At 47.2% G+C, this 25,000-nt stretch overlaps 3 protein-coding genes and 1 pseudogene across 7 annotated transcripts in view; 3 read left to right on the forward strand and 1 right to left on the reverse strand.

Annotated features, from left to right (window-relative positions):
- Window positions 1–3,423, reverse strand: part of apbb3 (amyloid beta (A4) precursor protein-binding, family B, member 3) — a 9,910-nt gene extending 6,487 nt beyond the window's left edge. For 2 of the 3 annotated variants that reach the window (XM_085175041.1, XM_085175039.1), the window contains exon 1: window positions 3,062–3,422. In XM_085175041.1, the coding sequence (XP_085031167.1) occupies window positions 3,062–3,110 (49 nt within the window). In that variant the 5' untranslated portion in view covers window positions 3,111–3,422. Of the gene's footprint in view, window positions 1–3,061 lie in introns of all 3 variants that reach the window. The other variant, XM_085175040.1, reaches the window with a different exon arrangement.
- Window positions 3,424–5,020: 1,597 nt separating this feature from the next.
- On the forward strand, window positions 5,021–11,118 carry sra1 (steroid receptor RNA activator 1). 2 transcript variants are annotated; one of them, XM_085175080.1, is made up of 7 exons: window positions 5,021–5,227; window positions 6,642–6,755; window positions 7,703–7,789; window positions 7,863–8,023; window positions 10,160–10,268; window positions 10,349–10,616; window positions 10,659–11,118. In XM_085175080.1, the coding sequence occupies exons 1-7, from the start codon at window positions 5,203–5,205 to the stop codon at window positions 10,753–10,755; spliced, it is 861 nt and encodes a 286-aa protein (XP_085031206.1). In that variant the 5' UTR covers window positions 5,021–5,202; the 3' UTR covers window positions 10,756–11,118. The 2 variants fall into 2 exon arrangements, with proteins under 2 accessions (XP_085031206.1, XP_085031203.1); XM_085175077.1 differs by having other exon boundaries at window positions 10,349–11,118.
- Window positions 11,119–16,710: 5,592 nt separating this feature from the next.
- The window catches only part of camk2a (calcium/calmodulin-dependent protein kinase II alpha), a 40,678-nt gene continuing 32,388 nt past the window's right edge, over window positions 16,711–25,000 (forward strand). Inside the window, exons 1-2 of one of the 2 annotated variants that reach the window (XM_085175043.1) lie at window positions 16,711–17,128; window positions 18,463–18,557. In XM_085175043.1, coding sequence (XP_085031169.1) covers window positions 17,067–17,128; window positions 18,463–18,557 — 157 coding nt within the window. In that variant the 5' untranslated portion in view covers window positions 16,711–17,066. The remainder of the gene's footprint in view (window positions 17,129–18,462; window positions 18,558–25,000) is intronic. The other variant, XM_085175042.1, reaches the window with a different exon arrangement.
- Window positions 21,016–25,000, forward strand: part of LOC146510672 (uncharacterized) — a 7,523-nt pseudogene continuing 3,538 nt past the window's right edge.

Consider the following 25,000-nt stretch of genomic DNA (forward strand, 5'->3'; position numbering starts at 1 on the left):
CTCTTCCTATATGTTGTTCTTGTGCACTGTATGGACCTGGAGCCTCGTCGTCTGTACATGGCAGAGATGACAATAAAGTTTACTTTGAGTTTGAAAACCCTCGTTGAAGATTTTACAAAATCTTAAACATTCTTAAATTATTTTAGTCTTCTGTTTAAACCAACTAGTACCCCGTGATGATGATGATGATGATGAGTGTTACTCCATCCATAAATGCGAGTCAGGGTTCAAATAAAGCACTAGCCAAAGTAATCCCATTACTGCACTCATCTCTAATCGTGTTGTCAAACTTCTTTCAGATGTGCAGAGTCCAGTCAAACATTCATTTTGTGTGCAGCTCTATCTGAAACATGCTGCTCACTGTCAGCTCCAGCTTTGAGTCCACAAACTGAGCTCAGACATCCATCACCTCACAGCTGCTTTCACCTCCCAGGACCTGCGTCCACATGTGTGGACGTCACATTTTGGGTTATTTAGACCAAAATACTCAATTTTGCTCTACAAGGGCCTGATGTCCACTTACGAGGACATTATGTTGCTCCTGTTATATCGAAATTTTAAACAAATATGCTCAGATGTGGCTCTTTTTCTTAAAAATAAAATCAGGTAATTCTTTGTTTTTACATTCATCGGGCCCCAATCAGCCCAAATATCAAAGAGAAATCAAAAATGCTGCAGTGGAAGAGTTCGGGTCTGAGGGGGTTAAAGCCCCGCTCTGCCCATCATCAGATCAGGTATCGATCCCGGGGCATCAGCACTGCTGTCCTCTGCAGAGGACACGTCCATGCACGCTCAGTCAGCGCTGACACATCACAACTGCATCTGTTCACTTAAAGCAGCGGCACTTATAATCATTTTAAATAAAGTGAGCTGTTGCATTTATGTATAGACACATTTAGCAGCTCACGGTTAATGAAAGCGTCCTTTTACAGGCAGCTGAACGCTCTGTGATTGGCTGCTCTCTGCACTGAGTCACCGATGTTCAGATGTGCGTCCGTGGATCTGAAACGTTTTCTGAACGAGCTGCTTCTCTGGTTCCTGCAGGCTCCTGGGTTATTCTGGAGAATCATGAGCCTGAAGTTTGTATGTTTCTATGAGCTGTCCCCGAGCACGGACACGTCCACCACCTTGTGTCCTTCAGTCCTGCTGCTCTGCTAACACACTGCTGACTCTCTGAGCTCCGAATGTTCCTGTTTTATTCCTGATATATCTGTAAAAGCTACAACAGGAGAGGCCGACGGTGATCGGAGGTCACTCTGCGTTAGAGGAAGAGAGGAAACCGGAGAAGCTGTGAATAATTAATAAGAGCTCCGAGACACGAGACGCTGAATGGGCTGATTAAAAGACAAGGATACGATCAGCCTGAGGCGGGGAGGCGGGGCCAGGCTGCTGACCAGCAGAGCTACAGCCTGAAAGTCGTTCCCACGGCAGCGTTAGACAACAGTTAGCTGTGATTGGGAGTTTATACACAGACACAGAGACGCTTACAGTCAGTCATGTGGGGATTTAATACTCCTGGTATATAATCACACGTGTTTCAGATTAAGCTGAAAGTTTAAAGTCACGCTCATCCAAACCTTTATTTTAGTCTGTTTCCCCAAACAGAGAGAGACGCCTCCTGAGCATGAACTCAAAGGTTTGTCTCATAAATGTTCATGTTGAAGCTGAACGTTGAGCTTCTGCTGGTTCAGGGCTGATGGAGGACTGAGACAGTAACAACGAATGAGATACGCTAGCAAAGTCGACCCAGACAACAAAGTAAAGCTAGTTTTCAGCTACGAGCCGACACAAACCCGACGTGTTAGCCAGAGGTCCCTTTACTACGGTTCGGAGCCGCGGACCTGTTTTATATACGAATAGTTTTCTACACGAGATCACTGCAGAAAGTGCAGCTTTACCTAATGTCCACCTACTGTTACTCATTTATATTCAGATTTAAACATCTAGTTGTGTTGGTGTGGAGAGTAACCTTCAGTAACAGTAATAAATCACAGCAATAGTTCATTCATGTAGCTGTAAAAAGCACGATAATATATTAAGTAATACAAAGCATTCAGAATAGTTACTCTCATTGAGTAAAGTAACAGAATATGTTACAAAATACTTTTTGGATTATGTAATCTGTAATCTGTAGGGGAATACATTTCAAAAGTAACCTTCCCAACGCTGCATATATAAGAGAAATGATGGCAGCTCTGAGTCTAATCCAGCCCTGGATACAAACAGCTGACTTCACAGGCTGTGACCTGAGCGTCCTGTGTGCGACTGCAGCGGCGCTTTAGCTCATAATGACCCTTTAAAAGACGAGTGATGGAGGACAAACACCACCGTCCTTCTTTAGACTTTGTTGTGTCCCTCTCTAAAATGTTTTTGGGCCTAATGATGACCCCGAACACCAGAAGCTCAGGCAGTTAGCCAGTAGCTAACAAAAAAGGTTGCATTAACAATAAAAACACTGAAGACTATTTCTGCTTATTTTGTTCCTTTACTCCAATCAGCACTCGTATGTTGGTTAGCTGGGAGACTTAAAGTGAGCATGTAGGTTATATATCCAAATGCTTCAGTGGAGCCACACAAACAAACTCTAGAGCTGTGAATCCACTTTAGTAGGCTAATGCTAACACATGGTATCATGCTAACAGACCCCAAAATAACAACAAATGTTCTTAAATATCTGTGAACCTGTGTAGCCCTCTCTGCGTCCAGTAATATTTCTGTTTATACATTTGACAGCTTAACTACAGTGATGGCTGTGCTGACAGATGTTATCTGCTGCAGCTGGATGCTGTGTGAAAGGTGCACCTGCTGGCTACACACATGTACTGATGCAGACTGAAGCTAAAGCTCAAAGGTTCAATCATGACAACATGCTAACACAACGAACACAAGCTAACAAGTTTAGAATCATGAGTCAGAGCAGTGAAGCTAAAAGGTCAGAGGTCATGAGGTTATGCTAACAGGCTGCAGCTACAGTGTGGACAAACACGTTAGCAGGTCCTGGTCAGGCAGCAGCATCACCAGGACCCCTGTTTGCATGTATGTGTGATTGTGTGTGTCTTACCATCATAGTTGACTATAATGATGGCCAACATGTAGTCCTTGCCCATCATGGCTCCGCCCTCCAATGCGTGTGTTCCAATCAGCTGATCACCAACACACACATACACACGGGCCCAGAGGACGGTTGTTAACGTCTCCCGCTCGCCTCTCTCTCTCTCTCTCTGTCTGTCAGTCTTTCTCAGTGTCTCTCGTTCCTCCGGCTGTCGCGCTCTCCGACGACACCATCAGTCTTCTTCTTCTCCTCCTTTGTGCTTGCCCAGCGTTTGTCTCTCCCTCTCTCTCCCTCCTCTCTGCCTGATAAACGATGCTGCTTGTCCTCCTCTCCTCCCTGTCCTCCCTCTCCCTGACTCTCCTCCTCCTGCTGATGTCATCACTCCCCTCCCTCTCCTATCTCACCCTTCACTGTAAAAAACTCAGTGTTACTACTGCGGTCGTGTTCACACGATGTCTGTAAACAGTCAACTCGAGGCACATATTGTAACGTAGATCCTACAATAATAGATACAGAGAAAAACCCAACAATCATATGACCCCCTATGAGCAGCACTTTGGTGACAGTGGGAAGGAAAAACTCCCTTTTAACAGGAAGAAACCTCAGACAGAACCAGGCTCAGGGAGGGGCGGGGCCATCTGCTGTGATTGGTTGGGGTGAGAGAAGGAAGACAGGATAAAGACATGCTGTGGAAGAGAGACAGAGGTTAATACTCCTCCACGTATGGCAGGAAGTCATCCGTGCCTCAGATTTGGGGGTCTGATTCTCATTCCCACTGTTTCACACTCAGCTACGAGTAAATACGAACAAGTATCTCTGCCTGGTTTTAGACATTCAGCAGTTAATGTCATGAGTGCAGCTGACAGAGGTCAGATCATCAGATCATCTGCACGGAGCAGGAGATGTTGTGGTTCTTTATGATTGTACCAAGTGGGAGCATGTAGAGGCTAAAGAGCAGTGGACCGAGGACAGAACCCAGAGGAACCCCTGACTGGAGTGATTACTGCTAACTGAAACACTTTGACCGTTAGATATGGTGACAGGAAATTCATTTTGTTTGTTTTCAAATCATCTGCTGAGAAATGAAAGATTATAAATATTAATTATCAGTGGCTCTAAGAGGTGTGACACAGATGTGACAGGTCGGTGGGGTCGAGTACAGAGACTGTAACTGATGAGGAACTTCAGGTGAGAAAGTTGTGGAGTTGAACCTCTATTTCCTGGATCAAATTTCACTTTTCACTTCACTAACGGGAGCAGCTACACGGTTATTAGTTTGACTTTCACAATAAAATACTCCAGAGATCAACTAATGACTGCATCCAGGTTCATTAGTTTGTTTACAGTCTCGCTCTCTCTTTATTTCAGGCTCACTGCGTGTCTCACTACGTCATCATATCTGTGACACAGCGGCCACGTGTCCCGGAAATGTTTGTAATGCTGGGAGTTCGTGAAGCTCGAGAAATTTCAAGATACAAAACCATTTCCTTTTCAAAGTAAAAGCCTTAACATTAAACGTAAGAACACGTTTAAACGCAACACCATAATCGTTTATTTTATTTTCTAGTTTCTGGGCTTTTACTAACATTTATAAATTATTAACTCTAAGAAACCATCTTGTTTCTTTGTTTGCTTGTCATAATCAGAAAACATGTATATTTACTCACTTAAGTAACTCAGTTATTGTATAATGTTATTGTTAAATGTTATATTTTTATTATTTTATCATAGATTATTATTTTATATGGAGCAATTTATTTTATTCCAATAATTCAGTGGTGACAGAAGAGTTTTCTCTGTTTTTGCACATTTATCTCTCCTTGAACAAGAAAAAATACATATAAAAATGCATATCCTTTCTAATATTGGTCTGTGTAAATGCTATAATATTTATTCAGAGTGATATTAGAAAAATATAAAATAAATAAACGTTTCAAGAAACATTTATTTTGAAGCTGGACCGGAAACCGTTCCCCGTGTAGTCTGACCCGGGCCCGGCGTGTCCCGTCCACAGCAGGACTCTGTGTCGCTTTACTTTAAGTTTAATTTGGACCAAAGTTGCCCCGGAGCTTCGGTCCCTGTTTAGCTCGGTGGATTAGCCTCCCGGTTAGCTTAGCCCAGCTTCCCGCCGCTGCTCTCTGGACTCCAACATGGAGGACATGTACGTTAAACCCGGTGAGTTTCCTCCTCCCGGCACAGAGCGGCTCTGCCTCCATGAAGATTAATGTTAATGAACGGCGTCGTGCCCGGTAACGATCTGCTCTCCTCTCTGGAGTCGTCGCCTATTAACAGAACACAGTGACGAACTTCATTCACAAATCTGTGAATTTAAAGTTTTTAGGACTCCAGGCAGTAAATAAATAGTGTGTAAACATAATCTGTGTCAGGTACCAGTTATTGGGTTGTTATTCAACATTCGGCCAGCAAACAATCCATAAAATAGAAATGGAGGTTTAATTAGTGTTTTATTTAAGGGTAACGGACTGTTGCGACTTGTATGAGTACGTGTAAGGTTACATTTGAATGTATGTCTGATTTAAACATGCCGTTTGTAGCTGATTTCTCTATGAGTGGAGTCTTCGTGTTCAGAATGATGAACCGGAGTTTGGTTGGACTCGCTGGACACGTAAACGAGTCCGCCTGCTCAGCTGGAACAGAGTCACCTGAGAGCCAGGTAGTGCCAGACTGAGTCATGTGGTCAGCTGACTCCGAAGGGAGTCTGTTTATCTAACATCAGAGACAGTGGAAAGAAAGACGAGACGAACCTCATTCAAAAACCTGTTAGTTTTACATTTCGCGGAAGCTTTAGCCAGCTAACACACCTGATACCTGTAAATGTTCGTGTTTCTTAATCCTGAGTGTAAGTATTTATGTTCGGCTCACGAGTCATCCACCAGATGTTCATCATTCAGGTGCAAACAGGAGTTTCATTTGATGTTTCCACAAACTGAAAGTCCTGATCAGGTTATAGCGGAAATCACGTGATCAGTGACGGCGATAAACGACCTGACTGACCTTCTTATGTTTACACACATGTGGACGACGTTAGTGTTGCTGTTTTTAAATTACAGAGCTGCTTTCCCTCGTTGATCAGTTATTGATTACGTGGCATCAGATGGTGTGTTTCTGTCTGACTGATGAGGCTCATTGATCACATGAACAGCTTCAGCCATCTGTCACAGGGCAAACTGAGATATTGATCCCAGTGTGCTTTAAATTAGAGGATGGATCATGTGACTAGTGAGGGGATCAATAATCAGCCACAGTAACGACACAAACCTTCTCCTGCATGATGTGAGTGATGTCCCTGAACCTCACACCATCCCATCCCGGGTGGAAGGACCACTTCTTTATCTGAATTCTGCAGACTGTCAGGTCCCTGCCGTCGGTAGTGTTCTCAAAATAGAAACGCTCCTCGCTGTTGTTCAGACTCCATTTTTAATTCTATTAAGTAGAAAGCGGCGTGAGCGCGGCCCTTCAGGTGTTTCAGGAAACATTTGTACGGGGAGCAGTGGAGCAGACGTGACTGCGTGCAGCTCTTACTGAGGAGCGTTTAGAGCTGGTGTAAAACTCCCAACTCTTTGAGCAGGTAACCAGGAGCGGGGCTGGAACGACCCCCCTCAGTTCTCCTATGGCCTTCAGATGAACCACGGACCACAGAGGAACCTCCTCAACAAGAGACCGCCTCCAGCGCCGACCTCAGGTACGAGCAGTAGTGATGTGTCGGTCGATAACCAAACGGCTCTTATTGGGAGCCGTGTTTTTTTTCGCTTCACGCCGCACGTGAGCCTTGTGTTTGTGGTGAGCAGAGGGGGGAGGGGCGGTAGTTACACTCGCAGTAGCACAGGAGCAGAGCGGGAGGGAGAGAGAGAGCCGGGGCAACAACAAGAGACGACATGGTGACATTAGAAAGGTCGAACATGAGTGACACAAGACAAGAAGCAAAATCTGGACCCGTTTCAGTTTTACTGACACACAAAGGCAGAGTGTGAGTCTGCAAGCAGACACTGTCACACAGAGCTGCACAACAACCTGCACAGCCTCCTGACAACCGTCCACCCATCAGTGCAGGGGGGGGGATAAAACACCGTCAGCTGAGGTGCCAGTGTGTCTGCAGCTGCACCACAACCCTGAACCAACCCAGAGCTCTATGTTTGCAGACGTCTGTGACCCAGCACGACACAGCTGAGCTGATACAGACAAACATGACTGCACATGGTTTCCAACTATTTTCATTTGCGGATGTTAAAGGATTCAGAAAGTTTATTCATGCACTGAATCCTATGAATGCAAATCCAAACAGGAACACACTCGCAGGCCTGTGTGACAGAGAACGTCTGCTTTTTGTTTTGCATATTTTCATTCATATTGTGTTGTGTTGTGGTTTGCAGTGTTTCGTGTTGTTAAATAGTTAACAGTAGAATTATAAATAGTTGGTTTTTGTATTTTATCATTTATTTTTTACATTTTATGTGGAGTGAATAAATAAAAGCACATCAGTATTTCATTTTGTCCATAATTTTATATTGTTGATAATAAATGAATTAAAGCAATAAAACAACCTGAACAGCTGGACGTCACTAACAGTCAGCTGATCCACCTGCTGCTAACAACTACAACCGCATACTTAATAATGACCTTCACCTACAGGTGCAGGAGCCCCACCTGCAGCCCCTCCCTCCTCCAACCCTCTCGCACCACCTCCCTGTGCTGTAGCTCCGCCTCTACTCAACCCAGGTAAGAAAGGTTTCTAATGAGATGGTGAGTTTACGCCTGACAGCTGAGACATTTGTTGTTTGGTTTCTCCCAGCTGGACCTCCACCTGGTGCCGTGGCAACGCCCCCTCCTCATCTGGGGCAAATGAGGACGAAGAGAGAGGCTGCGATCAGCCAATCAGAGAGTGAGCCTGAAGTTGAGGGCGTGATGTCGGTGCTGAACGGAGCGCTCGCTGCCTGCAGACGCGCTGTGAAAGTGAGTTCAAAATGTGACGTCATTCAGGGGTAAAACCGCAAAGGATTCTGGGAACTCGTGGCGAGAGGTACTAGCACGTGCAGGCTTTCAATTGAAATCAGTCACAGCAATAAAAAGAAACACAAAGATGTCAAGAAGCTGTTGTGTTATTAGCTGCAATAGCCGGTCACATGACAGCCACGGGAAGCCGACGGTAAAGAGATCGTTGTTATCAGATTACGTCGTTGAAGAGAAATTGTTCGAGCCATGTTTCCGTAGTAACAAAGAGGCGACGGATGGCCTGGATTGCAGCCATTCAAAGACCAAATATAACGTCCAGCTCACAGGTTAGTCTGCTCCAAGCATTTCCACAAAGGTCAGTCTTCTGTTGTAGTTAATACGTCATTTTTCTTAACATAACTGGTGATATAGGTTACAAGCAAGTCTGGCGCTGAACAGAAATTGTGGCGCTATGCTCCTTTGTTTATTGTGCATAAATAGTGAATTGTCCTGAGACAATATTGCGTTTCGCTTCTGTTATTATCATGGTACATTGACAAAAACATGTACTTTTACTCACAGGGTAAAACTGTTGTTTTGTATCACTAATTGCCCAGTACGATTACAGCATACAATATTATTGTCACTGCTACATTTCTGTGATGAACCAGAAATTATTTCCACCACTAATTAATTACCGTTGAGCTCAAAGGTCCTGTTAATAAACGGTTAACGACTGTGTATTTATGAAGACGATTTGTGAGACTGGTAAACTTATGATACGTACGATGGTCTTTGTTCTACACGGTGCATTTCAAGCTCCTGTACCCATCCGTCAGTAAACTGTACCGGGGCTTGTTGCAGTGACCTGAAGTTACTGAACTTCATGAGTGTATGCACTCACTCCAAGAACGTATGATTATAAATATGTGGTGGTGAAAGTTGGGCAGCACGCTAACGTATTTTGTCCACTCTGTGTGCTGTAAGGGTATAAACCTTTCACTCCTTTGATTTTTTCCTCGTATCTTTTCTTTGACTTTTCATCAAGTCTGTCTTTGTACGGACCGGCATTGTTCTCCTTCGTTTTGTACAGAACTTTTTTGGGGGGCAAAGAAAAAGCAAGAAGGTTTTGGAACCGGAGAAAGAACGTTTTGCGTTTGATGCAGTACTTGGATTGTTTTGCCACGAGTTCCCAGCATGCAATGCGCGAAAGTCACGTGGTCTGTCAGTCTCTACATATTACATCAGCAGGGGGCGCCACCACGTCGCAGTGAATGTTACTGTAGCACAAAGTGACCTTTGACCCTGAGCTAAAACTATGGCTGTGTCCCAATTCAGGGTCTGCAGCCTCAACGGTCCTCAAGGGCCGCGTACTTAAAGACCGCTAAGGCCGGAAGTGCGAGGCTTGTGAAATGGGACGGTCTAGCCTCCGTCGCGCTGCCCAGGTTGCCTAGCAACCATGATACTAACAGCTGGAAACGTTTTATACAGCTTTGTTTGACAGAAATGAAGGAGAAAATCTTTTGTTCGTCTGTGTGGTTTAATGAGTATCTGAGGCTGAGACCACAGGACTGTAAAACATGATTTCTGTACTGAACAGTCATTTAAGATTAGCTAGTAAATAACAATCAGCTGATGTTGTTCATGAGACTAAAGTCATCTCACTGTGGTAATGTAAATATAATATGGACAATATTATAGTTATTATATTAATCATTATTAGTTATTACAGCAGTGAGCTTGAACTCTGGGTCAAAGATTCAAGTTGCAGTTATTTATGTCCTATCACCTTAAATCTTCACTCAAAGACAAGTATCTGTGACAGTGTATATATAGATGTATTATATATAAGAGACAAATATTGTTCTGTCTACACCGCCACGTCCTTAATATTCAGGGAAATGAAGGACGCATTTCGAGCAGCCTTTGAATTGGGACAGCCTTCGTCACGACGCTGTGATGTAATCGTCCTTAACCCTGAGTTGGGATACAGCCGTTATCTTCATCAGAGAAATAACCAGATATTTCAAATCACCTCTGAGCGTCACAGTCTCACCTGCAGTACCAGGTTGGGCCACCGAGAGGCCAACGAGTCATTTCCTTTTCTGTTAACACAAAAATGTGTTTAACTCAGAGCGACCTTTGACCTGTGTGCAGGCTCAGGTGTGTAATGAAGTGGCAAAGCGCCTTCACCTGATGGAGGACAGCTGGAGGTCGGGTAGACTGAGCCTGCCTGTCAGGAGGCGCATGGACACCCTGTCTGCGGGTAAGGTGTCTCACTGCACACCTGTGTGCTCACTCACCTGTGTGCTCACTCACCTGTGTGCTGGTCTGTTTGTCTCTCAGAGTTACAGAAGGGTCGCTGGGACGCGGCTGATGACATCCATCGCTCTCTTATGGTTGACCATGTGACTGAGGTTAGCCAATGGATGGTTGGTGTCAAACGACTCATTGCTGAAACCCGAAATCTGAGTCCAGAACTGCTAGAACCCCTTCAGAAAGTGAGAGGGCCGGTCGAGGACTCCGCAGAACCTGTCCGAGAACCGGTCAAGGAACCTGGAGAACTCCAGCAGTCTTTACAACTAGTCCAGAAGGAGGAAGAACCAGACTCAGCAGAACCAGTCCAGAACCCTGTAGAACCAGTCCAGAACCCCATAGAACCAGTCCAGAACCCTGTAGAACCAGTCCAGGACCCCGTAGAACCAGTCCAGGACCCCGTAGAACCAGTCCAGGACCCCGTCTCTGAGTCCTAACTGTCCAGGACTCCTCTCTTGACAAACTTTCACCAGGATTTGCTGCTTTAATTCTCACCATCATGTACTTAAAAAACTTTGGCCCCTCCCAGCGCTAAGCCTGGTAATCTTGATATTTTGGGATTTTGAACTTAATCTTCCTGGACTGTATTGGGAACTTTGGACCGTAAACAAAGTCGCCCCTGATTCTGCTGCTGAAGCTCCTCCCCCCACTGTAGCACCCTGCCACGGTTCTGTTTCTCTGGCATCTTTCTGGGCTCGAGTCCAGCCCAGTGAAACCTGGTTTCAGGATGAGTGTCGGGTCCTGATCAGGTGGATCCTGTTTCTGTCTGATGTGAGAATAAATCTGGTTTCTGTCCTCGATCTGTGTCAGCCTCTTTAATGCTCAATGACTGACTCTCCATCAGAGTCCCCGTTTCCTGATCCAGAACCACCGACATCGGGTATAAAAGTGTCATTAGTTTCTAAGTTTAGGTCTGAGCTCGGTCACCCACCTGTGGAGGTCCCCGGTCACCCACCTGCGGAGGTCCCCGGTCACCCACCTGCGGAGGTCCCCGGTCACCCACCTGCGGAGGTCCCCGGTCACCCACCTGCGGAGGTCCCCGGTCACCCACCTGCGGAGGTCCCCGGTCACCCACCTGTGGAGGTCACCTGGGTCATGGTGAGACTACCTGATAGGAACTGGACTTTTTTTAATTTGTAGGTTCTTGAAGATATTTAACCCGTCCTCTGAAAGGCTTCTTCAGTTCTAAACGCTGGTGGTCCCACGTTACCCGGGTCCCACCTGGCCCCAGGTATGTCACTGCCCTGTCAGAGGAAAGGTCAAACATCTTCAGACAGAGTCCACAGGACAGCTGAGGTTTGTTAGGACTGTGTTTACTGTGACATGTAATCCAAAAATGGCATTAAAGATCACCTCCAACTAACCAATCAGATCTCTGGAAAATGACATCATTCCCTGAAGCCTCAGAGGTCAGACAGCCAGAGCGCTTGTGTTTGATGATCAGTTTAGAGGAACTTTACTCGAGCCGTGTTCCTGTCGGCCGCAGCAGGATTTTAAAGGATATGTGTGGTTACGTGTGGTATTACCTGTAATAATAGGACATGATCCTGGGCGGACGCGTGCTCGCTCTCAGGGCTGCGGTGGAGAGCAGAGCTGGTCTCATGATGAGGTGGACCAGGCTGTGACGAGCTCTCGCTGTCATCCTGTCCGGGTTCCTGATTGGTCGATGCTGCCTGCAGCCCTCCTGCCGACTCACTTGTAGCTACATTAATAAATCCTGGATTGACCAATGGAGTCAATAACTCCCTGTGACCTCTGACCCTGACCGATGATAGATGAAGCTGGCCTGACCAGAGGTGTGAGGTTAATGAGCCTACAGTGTACCTGCTAGTTCACCATGGTAACTAAGCACAGGTTACAGAGCGCTGTGATGATCACAGCCTTATTTTATCTGTGTGACATCGTCACACCGAGCAGCGAAGGAAACGTAGCCACAGGTTAAAGTCCAGAAAGAAGAGATTTTTTAAAAACCCCAAAACATAATAGTTCAGTCCTGCAAAAAGATTCAAAATCTTGGGCCCATAAATAAATATTGGCTGATCAGCCCACAAAAAGGAGTAAAACACACAAAACCCAACTGAAACTAACATCATGAACTCCAATCCCCCCCCATGATAATAATGGATTGCATTTATAAAGCGCTTTTCGAGACCCTCAAAGCGCTTTACAATGCCACTATTCATTCACTCTCACATTCACACACTGGTGGAGGCAGCTACAGTTGTAGCCACAGCTGCCCTGCAGACTGACAGAAGCGAGGCTGCCATATTGCGCCATCGGCCCCTCCGGCCAACACCAGTAGGCGGGAGGTGAAGTGTCTTGCCCAAGGACACAACGACCGAGACTGTCCGAGCCTGGGCTCGAACCGGCAACCTTCCGGTTACAAGACAAACTGCCGACTCTTTGAGCCACGATCGCCCTGGCTCCCGAGTTATGGAATGAGCCAATCTGCAGTTTTCCATCAAGGCTTGCTCCGCCCCTTTTCCACCTCTTGGCTCCTCAATCAAGGGGCTGGAGCAGCTGCAACTAAGGTAAGTCAGAAAACAAAGATTAATCACACATAACAGTGTAAACTGAAATGTGCGCACTTATTTTAGAATGCAGTGTTATGTGATACGTGAATGAATTCTAAACCAAAACCAGTTCATTGTCCTGTAAATTAATTCCTATATTTAAAGAAAGACAAATGTGAATGCAGTGTTATGTATAAGCCTCTACACTAACATGGTGATATTACCCCTGTGTGGCTGTAAGTGCAGCCATCACACACATGTTCCTCTGATAACGGCTGTGACTGGGGGAGGCGGGGCTCAGTCGATCCCCTTGATGTGAGCGCGCTCAGATCTTGGAGCAGGAAGTTCACAGAGAAGGCTGATGGGACACAGCCCCAGTGTTAACTAGCTCACTTCATCTGTAACGGAAGTAATGTGTGTGTGTTGCTGACACGTGTACCTGTGACCTGCTGCCACACAGATCACACCTCAGGCTCAGCTGTCCCACTCACAGCTCCCCACACCCACACTGCTGACACTAAGCCAGCCCACTCACACCTGAGCAAGCAGGTGAGCTCTTTTATGTAAAAACACGTGTCTGACTGCAGGAGGCCCCTGGGAAATGTGTTTTTATTTATTTTGTAATAATACATTTTCATTGTAAGCCACATAAACAGAATGCTGCTCTGCATAGATTCAGTGAGCCAGATTAAAACCTGCTTTTATTTCCACTCAGGACAGAGACATGTTTTACTTTGATATACTAACTGATTATGTTTATTCTGAGAGGACTACAGATCAGCAGCAGGTGTGCAGAAATCAAACCAGCAGGGGGCAGCAGAGGACAACACCCACAGCAGAACTTCACATAGACACGGTGACAAACCAGCCCGGGAGCTCCAGCAGGTACGGGAGCCTGGAGGTTGATGTAGCCGATCTTCAGCCAATCAGACGTGAGCCCAAGAAGAGAAGTGAGCAGGCAACAGCAGAAGCTGATGAGCATGAAGTCTTTGTGTTTACTCCTCATTAACAGTGCGCCCCAGGGTGGCTGTGGCTACAATCTAGCTGCCATCACCAGTGTGTGAATGCGTGTGTGAATGTGTGGATGACTGGATATGTAAAGCGCTTTGGGGTCCTTAGGGACTAGTAAAGCGCTATATAAATACAGGCCATTTAACTGCTAACCCACAGAACCCTGGAACTGTCAGTCTGAGGCCACGCTGAGAAACGAGCCACATCGAAGGCCTTTTCACAACAATATAACATTTACTCAAACTAAATAATGTAATCTGATTTCAGTGAGACGCCTGTTTGAGCTACTGGCAGCAGTAATGAGTCTTTAATGTCTCACTGGTGTGAACTTCTCAGCTCAGAAGAGAAATTGTTTAAAACTGTGATCATACAGCACAGCTTCCACAGTGTTAAACGCTGAAGACTCTCTGCTCTCATCCTGTTGGAGGGTCTCTTCTGCTCATCGGATTAAACCCAGACTTAATCTGTCTGATGGATGGATGCATGGATTCATGGATGAAATGATGGCTGGAGGGATGGATGGGTGGATGCATGGATGGATGGATGGATGGATGGATGGGTTGGTGGATGGATGGACGGATGGGTGTGTGGATGGATGGATGGATGAAGCGGTGGATGGATGGAGGGATGGACTGATGGATGGACTGATGGGTGGGTGGATGGATGGATGGGTGGGTGGGTGGATGGATGGATGAAGGGGTGGATGGATGGATGGAGGGATGGACTGATGGATGGGTGGATGGATGGATGGAAGGACTGATGGATGGGTGGGTGGATGGATGGAAGGACTGATGGATGGATGGGTGGGTGGATGGATGGATGGAGGGATGGACTGATGGATGGATGGGTGGATGGATGGATGGATGGATGGAAGGGCTGATGGATGGGTGGGTGGATGGATGGATGAAGGGGTGGATGGATGGAGGGATGGAGGGATGGACGGATGGATGGGTGGGTGGATGGATGGAAGGACGGATGGATGGGTGGGTGGATGGATGGATGAAGGGGTGGATTGATGGATGGATGGGGTGGCTGTAGCTCAGGTGGCAGAGCGGATCAGCCACTAACCAGAAGGTTAGTGGTTCAATCCCAGGCTGCTCCAGTCTGCATGCCAAATATCCTTGGGCAAGATACTAACCCCATGTTGCTCTCCGATGCAGCCATCGGAGTGTGAATGTGTATGAATGTTAGATACTTAGCACTTAAGCTTAGAAGTGCTTGTGTGAATGGGTGTGATTGGGTGAATGAATTAGCTGTATTGAGTGCTCGGACAGAGTAGAAAAGCGCTATATAAGAACCAGTCCAAGGATGGATGAAGGGGTGGATGGATTGGTGGGTGGATGGATGGAGGGATGGACTGATGGGTGGATGAATGGATGAAGGGAGGGATGGATAGATGGATGGATGATAAAGGGGTGGATGGATGGATGGATGATAAAGGGGTGGATGGATGGATGGATGAAGGGGTGGATGGATGGATGGATGGAGGGATGGACTGATGGATGGGTGGATGGATGGATGGATGAAGGGGTGGATGGATGGATGGATGGATGATAAAGGGGTGGATGGATAGATAGATGGATGGGTGGATGGATGAAGGGATGGATGGAGGGATGGACTGATGGATGGGTGGATGGATGGATGGATGAAGGGGTGGATGGATGGATGGATGGATGGATGAAGGCGTGGATGGATGGATGGATGGATGATAAAGGGGTGGATGGATGGATGGATGATAAAGGGGTGGCTGGATGGATGAATGATAAAGGGGTGGATGGATGGATGGATGATAAAGGGGTGGATGGATGGATAGATGGATGATAAAGGGATGGATGGATGGATGGATGATAAAGGGTTGGATGGATGGATGGATGATAAAGGGTTGGATGGATGGATGGATGGATGATAAAGGGTTGGATGGATGGATGGATGGATATAAAGGGGTGGATGGACTGATGGATGGGTGGATGGATGGGTGGATGGATGAAGGGGTGGATGGATGGACAAACAAAGTTTCAGCATCACAGACTCAAACAGCTGCTGCTGTCATCTTATTACAGTTAAAGTTTACTTTGGAACCAGCCAATCAGAAACCACCATATGGCATCACATCTGTTCACTCACCAGCCCAGAGCTCCCAGTGCTGTGAGGGGTGCTGGGTTGGTGTTTCACCCACTCACAGCGTGTTCTCGGGGTTTGGAGACGAGCTCAGCCTGAACTCTGCTGACCAATCAGCTCTGCTTCAGTCCTGCTCTTTATCCCCAGAGAGAGGAGGAGGAGGCGAGGAGGCTCGAAAGGAGGAAGCCGAGCAGAAAAGATGAGTGACAGGAAGAAGGAAGCTCGTCCCAGCGGAGATAAACAAAGCTAAAAATAAAACTGGAGACCGGAGAAGTCGGCTCCTCCGACTGCTGGACTCAAACACAGACACTGATCGCTGTCAGTCAATGATCAGCTGATTTATTATCAGCTGTTTCTGGAAATACCCTGGGATTCCCCCCACCTCCGCAAGGGTACCCTGACCTCCGCAAGGGTACCCTGACCTCCCCAAGGGTACCCTGACCTCCGCAAGGGTACCCTGACCTCCTCACTGTGGTTGTCTTGTTCCCAGTATAAACTGGGTGCAAACCACTCTTCCTGTAGTAGGAAGCATGATGTAGTATAGCAGTGGCAGTATTTACAGTACTGTGTGTACTGCAGTACCACTGGCTACAGTAGTATTATTACTAGTAGTAGTATCACTGATATTAAACTATATATTATTAGTTTAATCTGCAGTTTTTGGATGTCTCACTTTTTTACTTTATGCTCACAGCGAGGATGCAGTTACCATAGCGACTGTGTGTGTGTGTGTGTGTGTGTGTGTGTGTGTCCTGCGCTCTGATTGGCTGGCAGGGTTGTGGGCGGTCAGGGCGAGCCTCTCACAGCCTCCCTCTCTCTCGCAGCCTCAGATCGGCACAGAGAGACGAGAGGTGCAGCTCTTCCTCACTGCTCTCTCCATCATCCCTCCATCTTCCTCCTCCTCTTCCTCCTCCTCTACCTCCGTCCGCAGCCAAACTCTCTCTCTCTCTCTTTGCCACCTCTGCTTCTTCTTCTCTCTCTGCCTCCTCTTCTTCATCCCTCCAACACACTCAGACGGCTCTGACTCTTGGGCTTCATCACCATCATCATCATCCTCGGAGGAAGACGACAGGGAGCTCCCTGACCCCTCGCCCCACAGGGTCACCATGGCAACGGTCATCTGCACTCGTTTTACTGAAGAGTATCAGCTGTATGAGGAGCTGGGCAAGTGAGTGTGGTCGTCTTCGTCCCCACGTTATTGTTAAACCAAGACTGCGAATCAGAAATGTTTAATAATTATGTCAGGAATCAAAAACCTTTAAACGTTCCATCGTTATTCCACCGGCCTCTCACAAGTTGTTTGATTTTTTTTAGCTCATGTGTCAAATAAAACTTTATTTAAAATGTTTTAAATATTTGATTTTTTCTTTATATTTTCTGCAGGATCTAAGAAATTCACATTTAATGAGACAAATCTCATTATTATCATTATTATTGTTATTATTATTATAATTATTATTATTAAATAAGTTTCTTTATCATAATCAAAGTTGTTTTAGTAATGATTATTCTGATGATGTCATACAGGTGGTGTACTGTTTATGTTTGGATATGATTGTAAACGGCTGTAACGACGCAAAGATAATGACTCAATCTGTCTGATGGTTTATTGATTATTGATTAAGCTGCTGATCAGTAAAGATGACTGATGAATGCAGAGAAAGATGGAGGGAGAAGTGTAACACCTTTCTGACCCCATCCCACTCACCGCCCACACACACGCGCGCACGCACACACACACTCACACACACTCTCTCTCTCACACACGCGCGCGCGCACTCTCTCTCTCTCTCTCTCACACACACGCGCACGCACACACTCACACACACTCTCTCTCTCACACACACGCGCACGCACACACTCACACACACTCTCTCTCTCACACACACACACACACACACACACACACAGACACAGACACACACACATAATGCCAGGTCTCTTACATAATGTGATGGTGGGTGGCAGAATGCAGCTTTCATAAGAAACAGAAAGCTTTCTGCAGAAACTGCAGCTTCACTTCCAGCCATAAAAGGATCGTCGTTCATCAGTGTTACTGTTATTGATTATTGATTGAGTTATAAAAACAAATCTTCAATCCCATAATGTATCTGGTCTTTCTTCAGAGATGAACAGATGTGGCTTCAAACCACAGACTGTATATAAAAGATGGAAGTTTGTGAAGCCTAGTTTTTCCTCGTCTGTGTATGCAGACTGATAACCATGCTAGCTAGCATTAGCTGATGACATCACTCCACGCTGTACTCCTTATATGTTCACACCTGGAAACAAAAGGATGCAATTCCACCAAAAAGCAAAGGGTGACGTCTCAGGTCTCATTATGAGGATGGAGTCTGCCTCCTGTGGCCGTTAGAGGAACTGCAGGTTTCCATGCTAGCTTCATGTTTCAGCCGTGCTTCACTTAAAGTGAAGGTCTCTCACTCTGAGAGGATGAGCTGTGTCCTTTATCTGCCTGATCGGTTCCTCCTGTCGTGTTTCCAGGGGAGCGTTCTCAGTTGTGCGGCGCTGCGTGAAGGTCCTGTCGGGTCAGGAGTACGCCGCCAAGATCATCAACACCAAGAAGCTGTCTGCCAGAGGTGAGGACATGCTAATAGTTTGAATAGTCTTCATTCATCTGCTCGGCATTTCAGAGTTTACGACTCACACAGTCACGCTGATCCATACTTACCAAGACGCCGACACGTCTGCAGACAGTCACTGAGCTGTGCTGAAACATTTTAAACCAGGACCTGCTCGCCTTCAAAGTAAAATCTGTGCTTTCTGAAGCCTGTGAAGCACAGCTTTTATTCTGAAAGCAGACAGTTGCATCCTTTAGTTTCACAGCTGCTTAGCAACAGGTTGCAGACAAGATGGCTTCACCGTAACCTGCATCAGTCTGTCAGAGACCGAAGCCGTCACCAAACCTCCAGCATCCACTCGCCAACCTGTTGGTGAATACCAACGTGTCTGGTCAGCGGTTACCAGGCAACAGCTAACTGGTCTGTAGCCCTGTGTGCCTGTGACTTTTAAAAAAAGGCTGTTTGGATGGACGACGTCGGCTGATTCATACAAACTGCCTGATCCCAACATAGAAGTACCACGCTAACAGGCTAACATTAGCATGCGCTCTGTCAGGTAACGAGGTACAAACAGCTGACGACTCTCCTTCAGTCCTCAGGTATCTGTGGTACAAACGGGCTCAGTACTGCAGGTGATTCTGTCACTGCACACAAACTCATCACCTTAATCTGAGAAACAATAAAACACAATCTGATTGCTCCATTATGACACGTGACCGAGTTTAAGACGTGATGAAAAACACACCTGAGAAAGGTGCGATCAGCATCTTCCCACAAATATATGCTGCAACCTGTTGTTTTACTCGAGTACTGAAGCTAAATCAGTACTTTAGCCTGTACCTGAGTGAGGAACGTGTGACCTCGCTTAAATCCTGTGTGAAACCTCATCAGCTCTTAGTTTGTGTCACTGTGGGGTTTGTGTCGTTTGACTGGAGGACACCATTTCTAATGGCTAACTGGCTAACCAGTGCTGCTCACCTGGTGCACAGACGTGGATTCAGTGGGCGTTTCCTGAGACGTCATAGAAATCAGTCACAGACTGTCAGAGGAGGAGGAGGAGTAAACATGCTACATCACCTGCATCACCTGCATCACCTGCATCGTGGCTGGCTGTAGCTCAGGTGGCAGAGCAGGTCAGCCACTAATCAGAAGGTCGGTGGTTCGATCCCAGGCTGCCTCCGGCTGCATGCCAAATATCCTAGATACTAACCCCATGTTTGCCTACTGGTGGTGGTCAGAGGGCCCGGTGGCGCCAGTGTCCGGCAGCCTCTGTCAGTGCAGCGGTGGCTACGATGTAGCTGCCATCACCAGTGTGTGAATGTTGTGTAAAGCGCTGTACAAATACAGGCCGTTTACCATCGTCACCTTGTTCTTTTTCACCATGACAGAAATCAGCTGTCAGTAAAGCTGCCTTCAGTGTAACGATCAGCCATGCATACATATGTAGTGACACCTCCACCCAGCCTCCACCACAACCAAAGACCCTCCGAGGCAGTAAAGTCGTTGTGCAGCTAAAGTTTAAAATGTTTTTTACATTATTATTAACTTCCTGTGACGTCGAGCTTCACCTCAGGTTTAAAACCAACATGAGGCCCAAACTCGGCCTCTGCTGACGGGTGAACGGGCGTGACATCACACCCTGCGAGTGCATGAGAGCTAACACACGACTTCAACTTCACAAGTTGTGTCCATGTCACACATGCTCAGTGTTGTGCACAGAGACATATTAGGAGGTTGGGGGAGTGATGAAGGATGATGATGTCACTTCCTGGTTGAAGCCCAGTAGGTTTAGGAGAGCTTGTAGTTTTAGATTTTAGCAGGAAGTCACAGACCATGTCTCTAACATATCACACACCCGAGCCACAGACTCCTGGTGTGTGATCCAGGTGTGTGTGATCCAGGTGTGTGTGTGATCCAGGTGTGTGTGATCCAGGTGTGTGTGATCCAGGTGTGCGTGATCCAGGTGTGCGTGATCCAGAGGTGTGTGATCCAGGTGTGTGTGTGTGATCCAGGTGTGCGTGATCCAGGTGTGCGTGATCCAGAGGTGTGTGATCCAGGTGTGTGTGTGTGATCCAGGTGTGCGTGTGATCCAGGTGTGTGTGATCCAGGTGTGTGTGTGATCCAGAGGTGTGTGATCCAGGTGTGTGTGTGTGATCCAGGTGTGCGTGATCCAGGTGTGTGTGTGATCCAGGTGTGTGTGATCCAGGTGTGTGTGAGCCAGGTGTGCGTGATCCAGGTGTGCGTGATCCAGAGGTGTGTGATCCAGGTGTGTGTGTGTGATCCAGGTGTGCGTGTGATCCAGGTGTGTGTGATCCAGGTGTGTGTGTGATCCAGAGGTGTGTGATCCAGGTGTGTGTGTGTGATCCAGGTGTGCGTGTGATCCAGGTGTGTGTGATCCAGGTGTGTGTGAGCCAGGTGTGTGTGATCCAGGTGTGCGTGATCCAGAGGTGTGTGTGATCCAGGTGTGTGTGTGTGATCCAGGTGTGCGTGTGATCCAGGTGTGTGTGATCCAGGTGTGTGTGTGATCCAGAGGTGTGTGATCCAGGTGTGTGTGTGTGATCCAGGTGTGCGTGTGATCCAGGTGTGTGTGATCCAGGTGTGTGTGAGCCAGGTGTGTGTGATCCAGGTGTGTGTGATCCAGGTGTGCGTGATCCAGAGGTGTGTGTGATCCAGGTGTGTGTGTGTGATCCAGGTGTGTGTGATCCAGGTGTGTGTGAGCCAGGTGTGTGTGATCCAGGTGTGCGTGATCCAGAGGTGTGTGTGATCCAGGTGTGTGTGTGTGATCCAGGTGTGCGTGATCCAGAGGTGTGTGATCCAGGTGTGTGTGTGTGATCCAGGTGTGTGTGAGCCAGGTGTGCGTGATCCAGGTGTGCGTGATCCAGAGGTGTGTGTGATCCAGGGGTGTGTGTGATCCAGGTGTGTGTGATCCAGGTGTGTGTGATCCAGGTGTGTGTGAGCCAGGTGTGTGTGATCCAGGTGTGTGTGATCCAGGTGTGTGTGTGTGATCCAGGTGTGTGTGTGTGATCCAGGTGTGTGTGATCCAGGTGTGTGTGATCCAGGTGTGCGTGATCCAGGTGTGTGTGTGTGATCCAGGTGTGTGTGTGTGATCCAGGTGTGCGTGATCCAGGTGTGTGTGTGATCCAGGTGTGTGTGTGATCCAGGTGTGTGTGTGATCCAGGTGTGTGTGTGATCCAGGTGTTTGTGATCCAGGTGTGTGTGTGTGATCCAGGTGTGTGTGTGTGATCCAGGTGTGTGTGATCCAGGTGTGTGTGTGTGATCCAGGTGTGTGTGATCCAGGTGTGTGTGTGTGATCCAGGTGTGTGTGATCCAGGTGTGTGTGATCCAGGTGTGCGTGATCCAGGTGTGTGTGAACCAGGTGTGCGTGATCCAGGTGTGTGTGATCCAGGTGTGCGTGATCCAGTTGTGGCGTCTTGTGGACGAGCTCGGTCTGTGTGAAACCTTCGTTGTTGTGCTTGTGATTATTTGTCTGAAGCAAACATTGAGCGTCTCCTCATGGCGAGCTGGTATTCATGCTTTTAAGCCCCTCCCACTTTGCATATCTAAATCACATGACCTGTGTGTCTGGATCTTGGTCACATGAGCGTGTTAGTGTGCGGGAGCTCAGACAGGTGTGTTTAATGACATCAGCTCCTCTGCATCACGTAAAGTTATGCGTTCATAAAACCACGGCGCTCATTTGGTTTTCTCGCTAACTTCCTGTTAGCGTGTTTGTGCTTTGGATGGAAACCTTCCTCCCCCTCCTCCCCCTCGTCTCCCACACGTTCCAACATGACGGCAAAGCTGACAGAAACAGCAAAGCTGCATCTTTCTCTCCATTCTGTTGATTTTTTTCAGATCGCTATTCTGGTTTCAGATTTCCTTCGGTTGCTTAGCAACACCCTGCAAAGTTGACAAAGAAGTGTGTGTGTTCATCTCTCCATCTTTCCTTCAGTTGACTCTGCAGGACAAACTGCTGCTGAAGCGTCGCCGCGGTTACATAATGGGTGTCTCTGCAGGTGTTCGCTCACCTGCCGGGCGGAAACGTCCAATCAGATCTCTTTAATTTCAAACCAGCAGCACGCCATCGTCACACCGCCGTCATTCGCCCGCATCACTGTCGCCTCAAACCTGCAACAGGAAACATGACATTAATGTAGGCTGTGAGTCAATCAAACTTTATTCGTACTGCATGCTGAACAGAGGTCACCTGAGGTCAGAGTCGCCACAGCTGAGTGACCACGGGAGTTATTAATGACGCGTGCACAGACCACAAACCAGTAAAACCAGTTAAACCAGCACATACACATATATACATATAATAGAATTTAATACGTATGGATGCAAAATAATTACTCACTGAAAAATAACAATAATAAAAAAACACAAATACATTTTAAATATTCAGGTATCGGTTCATTTTATGGTAACGATCCTCCAACAATACAGATCAGAAATTATATAAACAAGAATAAAATTGGATAAAATAATGAAATAAAATAATTATTAAAAATAAATCGGACAAAATAGTTTCAGGATAAATAAAAGTAGGATCTTAGAAAGGAGAAAATAAATCAGAAAATAAACACAAGGATTGGTTAAAATAGATTATTTTAAATACAAACAGCAAAAAATGTATAAAAATTTAAAATTGAAACCCTATAAAATAAAATTGTTTCTGAAAACCACACTGTTAGCTCTAACAATCACTCATGATGATGAACAGGATTTCATTAAACAAGCTGTCTCATCTCTGAGGTGGAGTCTCCTGCACATCGCCGCCGTCTCCTCCCACAGAGGCGGAGCTACCGCTCAGAGCTGCTGTCACAGCGTCCGTCCTTGTAACGTCCACCTGAACCCGTGCAGCACTCAGACCATCCACATCAGACTGGACCTGCGGCGAGGTCCGATGTGTCAGCTGTGGACACGTCTGCCTCCTCTTCACTGTCCTGGAGGTCGATGATGCTCAAAGCTCCAAACCCTCTCAGCAGAAACCACGACCCCATCGATCGATCCGCATTTGACTGCATCGATTGGCCAGCACTTTGGATGGCCCTGGAGACCGAGCACATCCCACCAAAAGTCATTAAGCTCCTGCAGGAAACGGATCATCGAGCCAAACAGCATCCGTAACGAGCTGTCGACTAAATTCACCATCCGCACTGGAGTCTGCCAGGGAGCCGTCGCCTCACTGCTGCTCTTCAACATCGTAGTCGACGCCATCATGAGGAAAGTCTTCAGGAGCAGACGCGGAGTCCAGTTTGATGAAAATGGCACCGTGACGGGTGCCGAAGCCACGGACGCTCTATACAAGGTCACACGCGCCGCCGAGTCACATGGCTTGAAGATAAACACTGACAAGATGACAACAGATGGGTCGCCTGCCAACGTCTACCTCAACGGTGTCCAAATAGAGCAAGTCCAGCAGTTCAAACACCTGGACTCACTGATCGAGCAAAGGAAGGTCGGCTCCACGGCAGAGATCCACAGTCGAATAGCTCACTCAACTGCAGCATTCGCTTCCCTAAAGCTTGTGGAAGCGAACCAATATTTCCATCTCGACCAAAATCCGCCTTTTCCGGACGCTGATCCTCCCGATATTGCTCTATGGATCTGAAACGTGGACGGTGCTCAAAGCGGACCTCAACAAACTCGACGTTTTCCAGATGCGCTGCCTTCGACAGATATTACGAGTATCACTTCGAGACCGCCTTCGAAACGAGGACACCTAAAATCGACAAAGAGCAGCGGGCTGAATGTTGACTTCCTGTCATGCTGTCACAGCCATGATGCTTTCATGACGCTGCGGCGGACACGCGTGTGACCTCAGAAAATGTTGCTATCTTGCTAAAATGTTACTATTCAGCTCAGTTCAGTGATGTTTATACAGCAGCACAGCGACAGTCGCCTCCACGTGTTTCATGTTGTAAAGATCGACAATAACACACAAAACGTCACATGAGCCGCTGTGCGACAGCACAACGAAAAACTCCCTTTTAACAGGAAGTAACGTCCAGCAGAGCCAGGCTCAGGGAGGGGCGGGGCCATCTGCTGTGACCGGCTGGGAGTAAGTTGAGAAAATTTCATAACAGGCCCCTCCTACTTCCTGTCACTACTCTCTGTGGTCGCTCTGTTGCTGTGATTGGTTCTTAGGGTGGCTGCATGTTTCCATCCAATCCAATCAGTCACCGTGCTGTGACGATGTCACTGTGCTGTGGATGATGTCACCGTGCTGTGGATGATGTCACCGTGCTGTGACGATGTCACCGTGCTGTGACTATGTCACTGTGCTGTGACGATGTCACCGTGCTGTGACGATGTCACCGTGCTGTAGATGATGTCACCGTGCTGTGACGATGTCACCGGGCTGTGACGATGTCACCGTGCTGTGGATGATGTCACCGTGCTGTGACGATGTCACTGTGCTGTGGATGATGTCACCGTGCTGTGACGATGTCACTGTG

Source organism: Neolamprologus multifasciatus, chromosome 10 (genome assembly GCF_963576455.1).
Source record: "Neolamprologus multifasciatus chromosome 10, fNeoMul1.2, whole genome shotgun sequence".
Lineage (NCBI taxonomy): Eukaryota > Metazoa > Chordata > Actinopteri > Cichliformes > Cichlidae > Neolamprologus > Neolamprologus multifasciatus.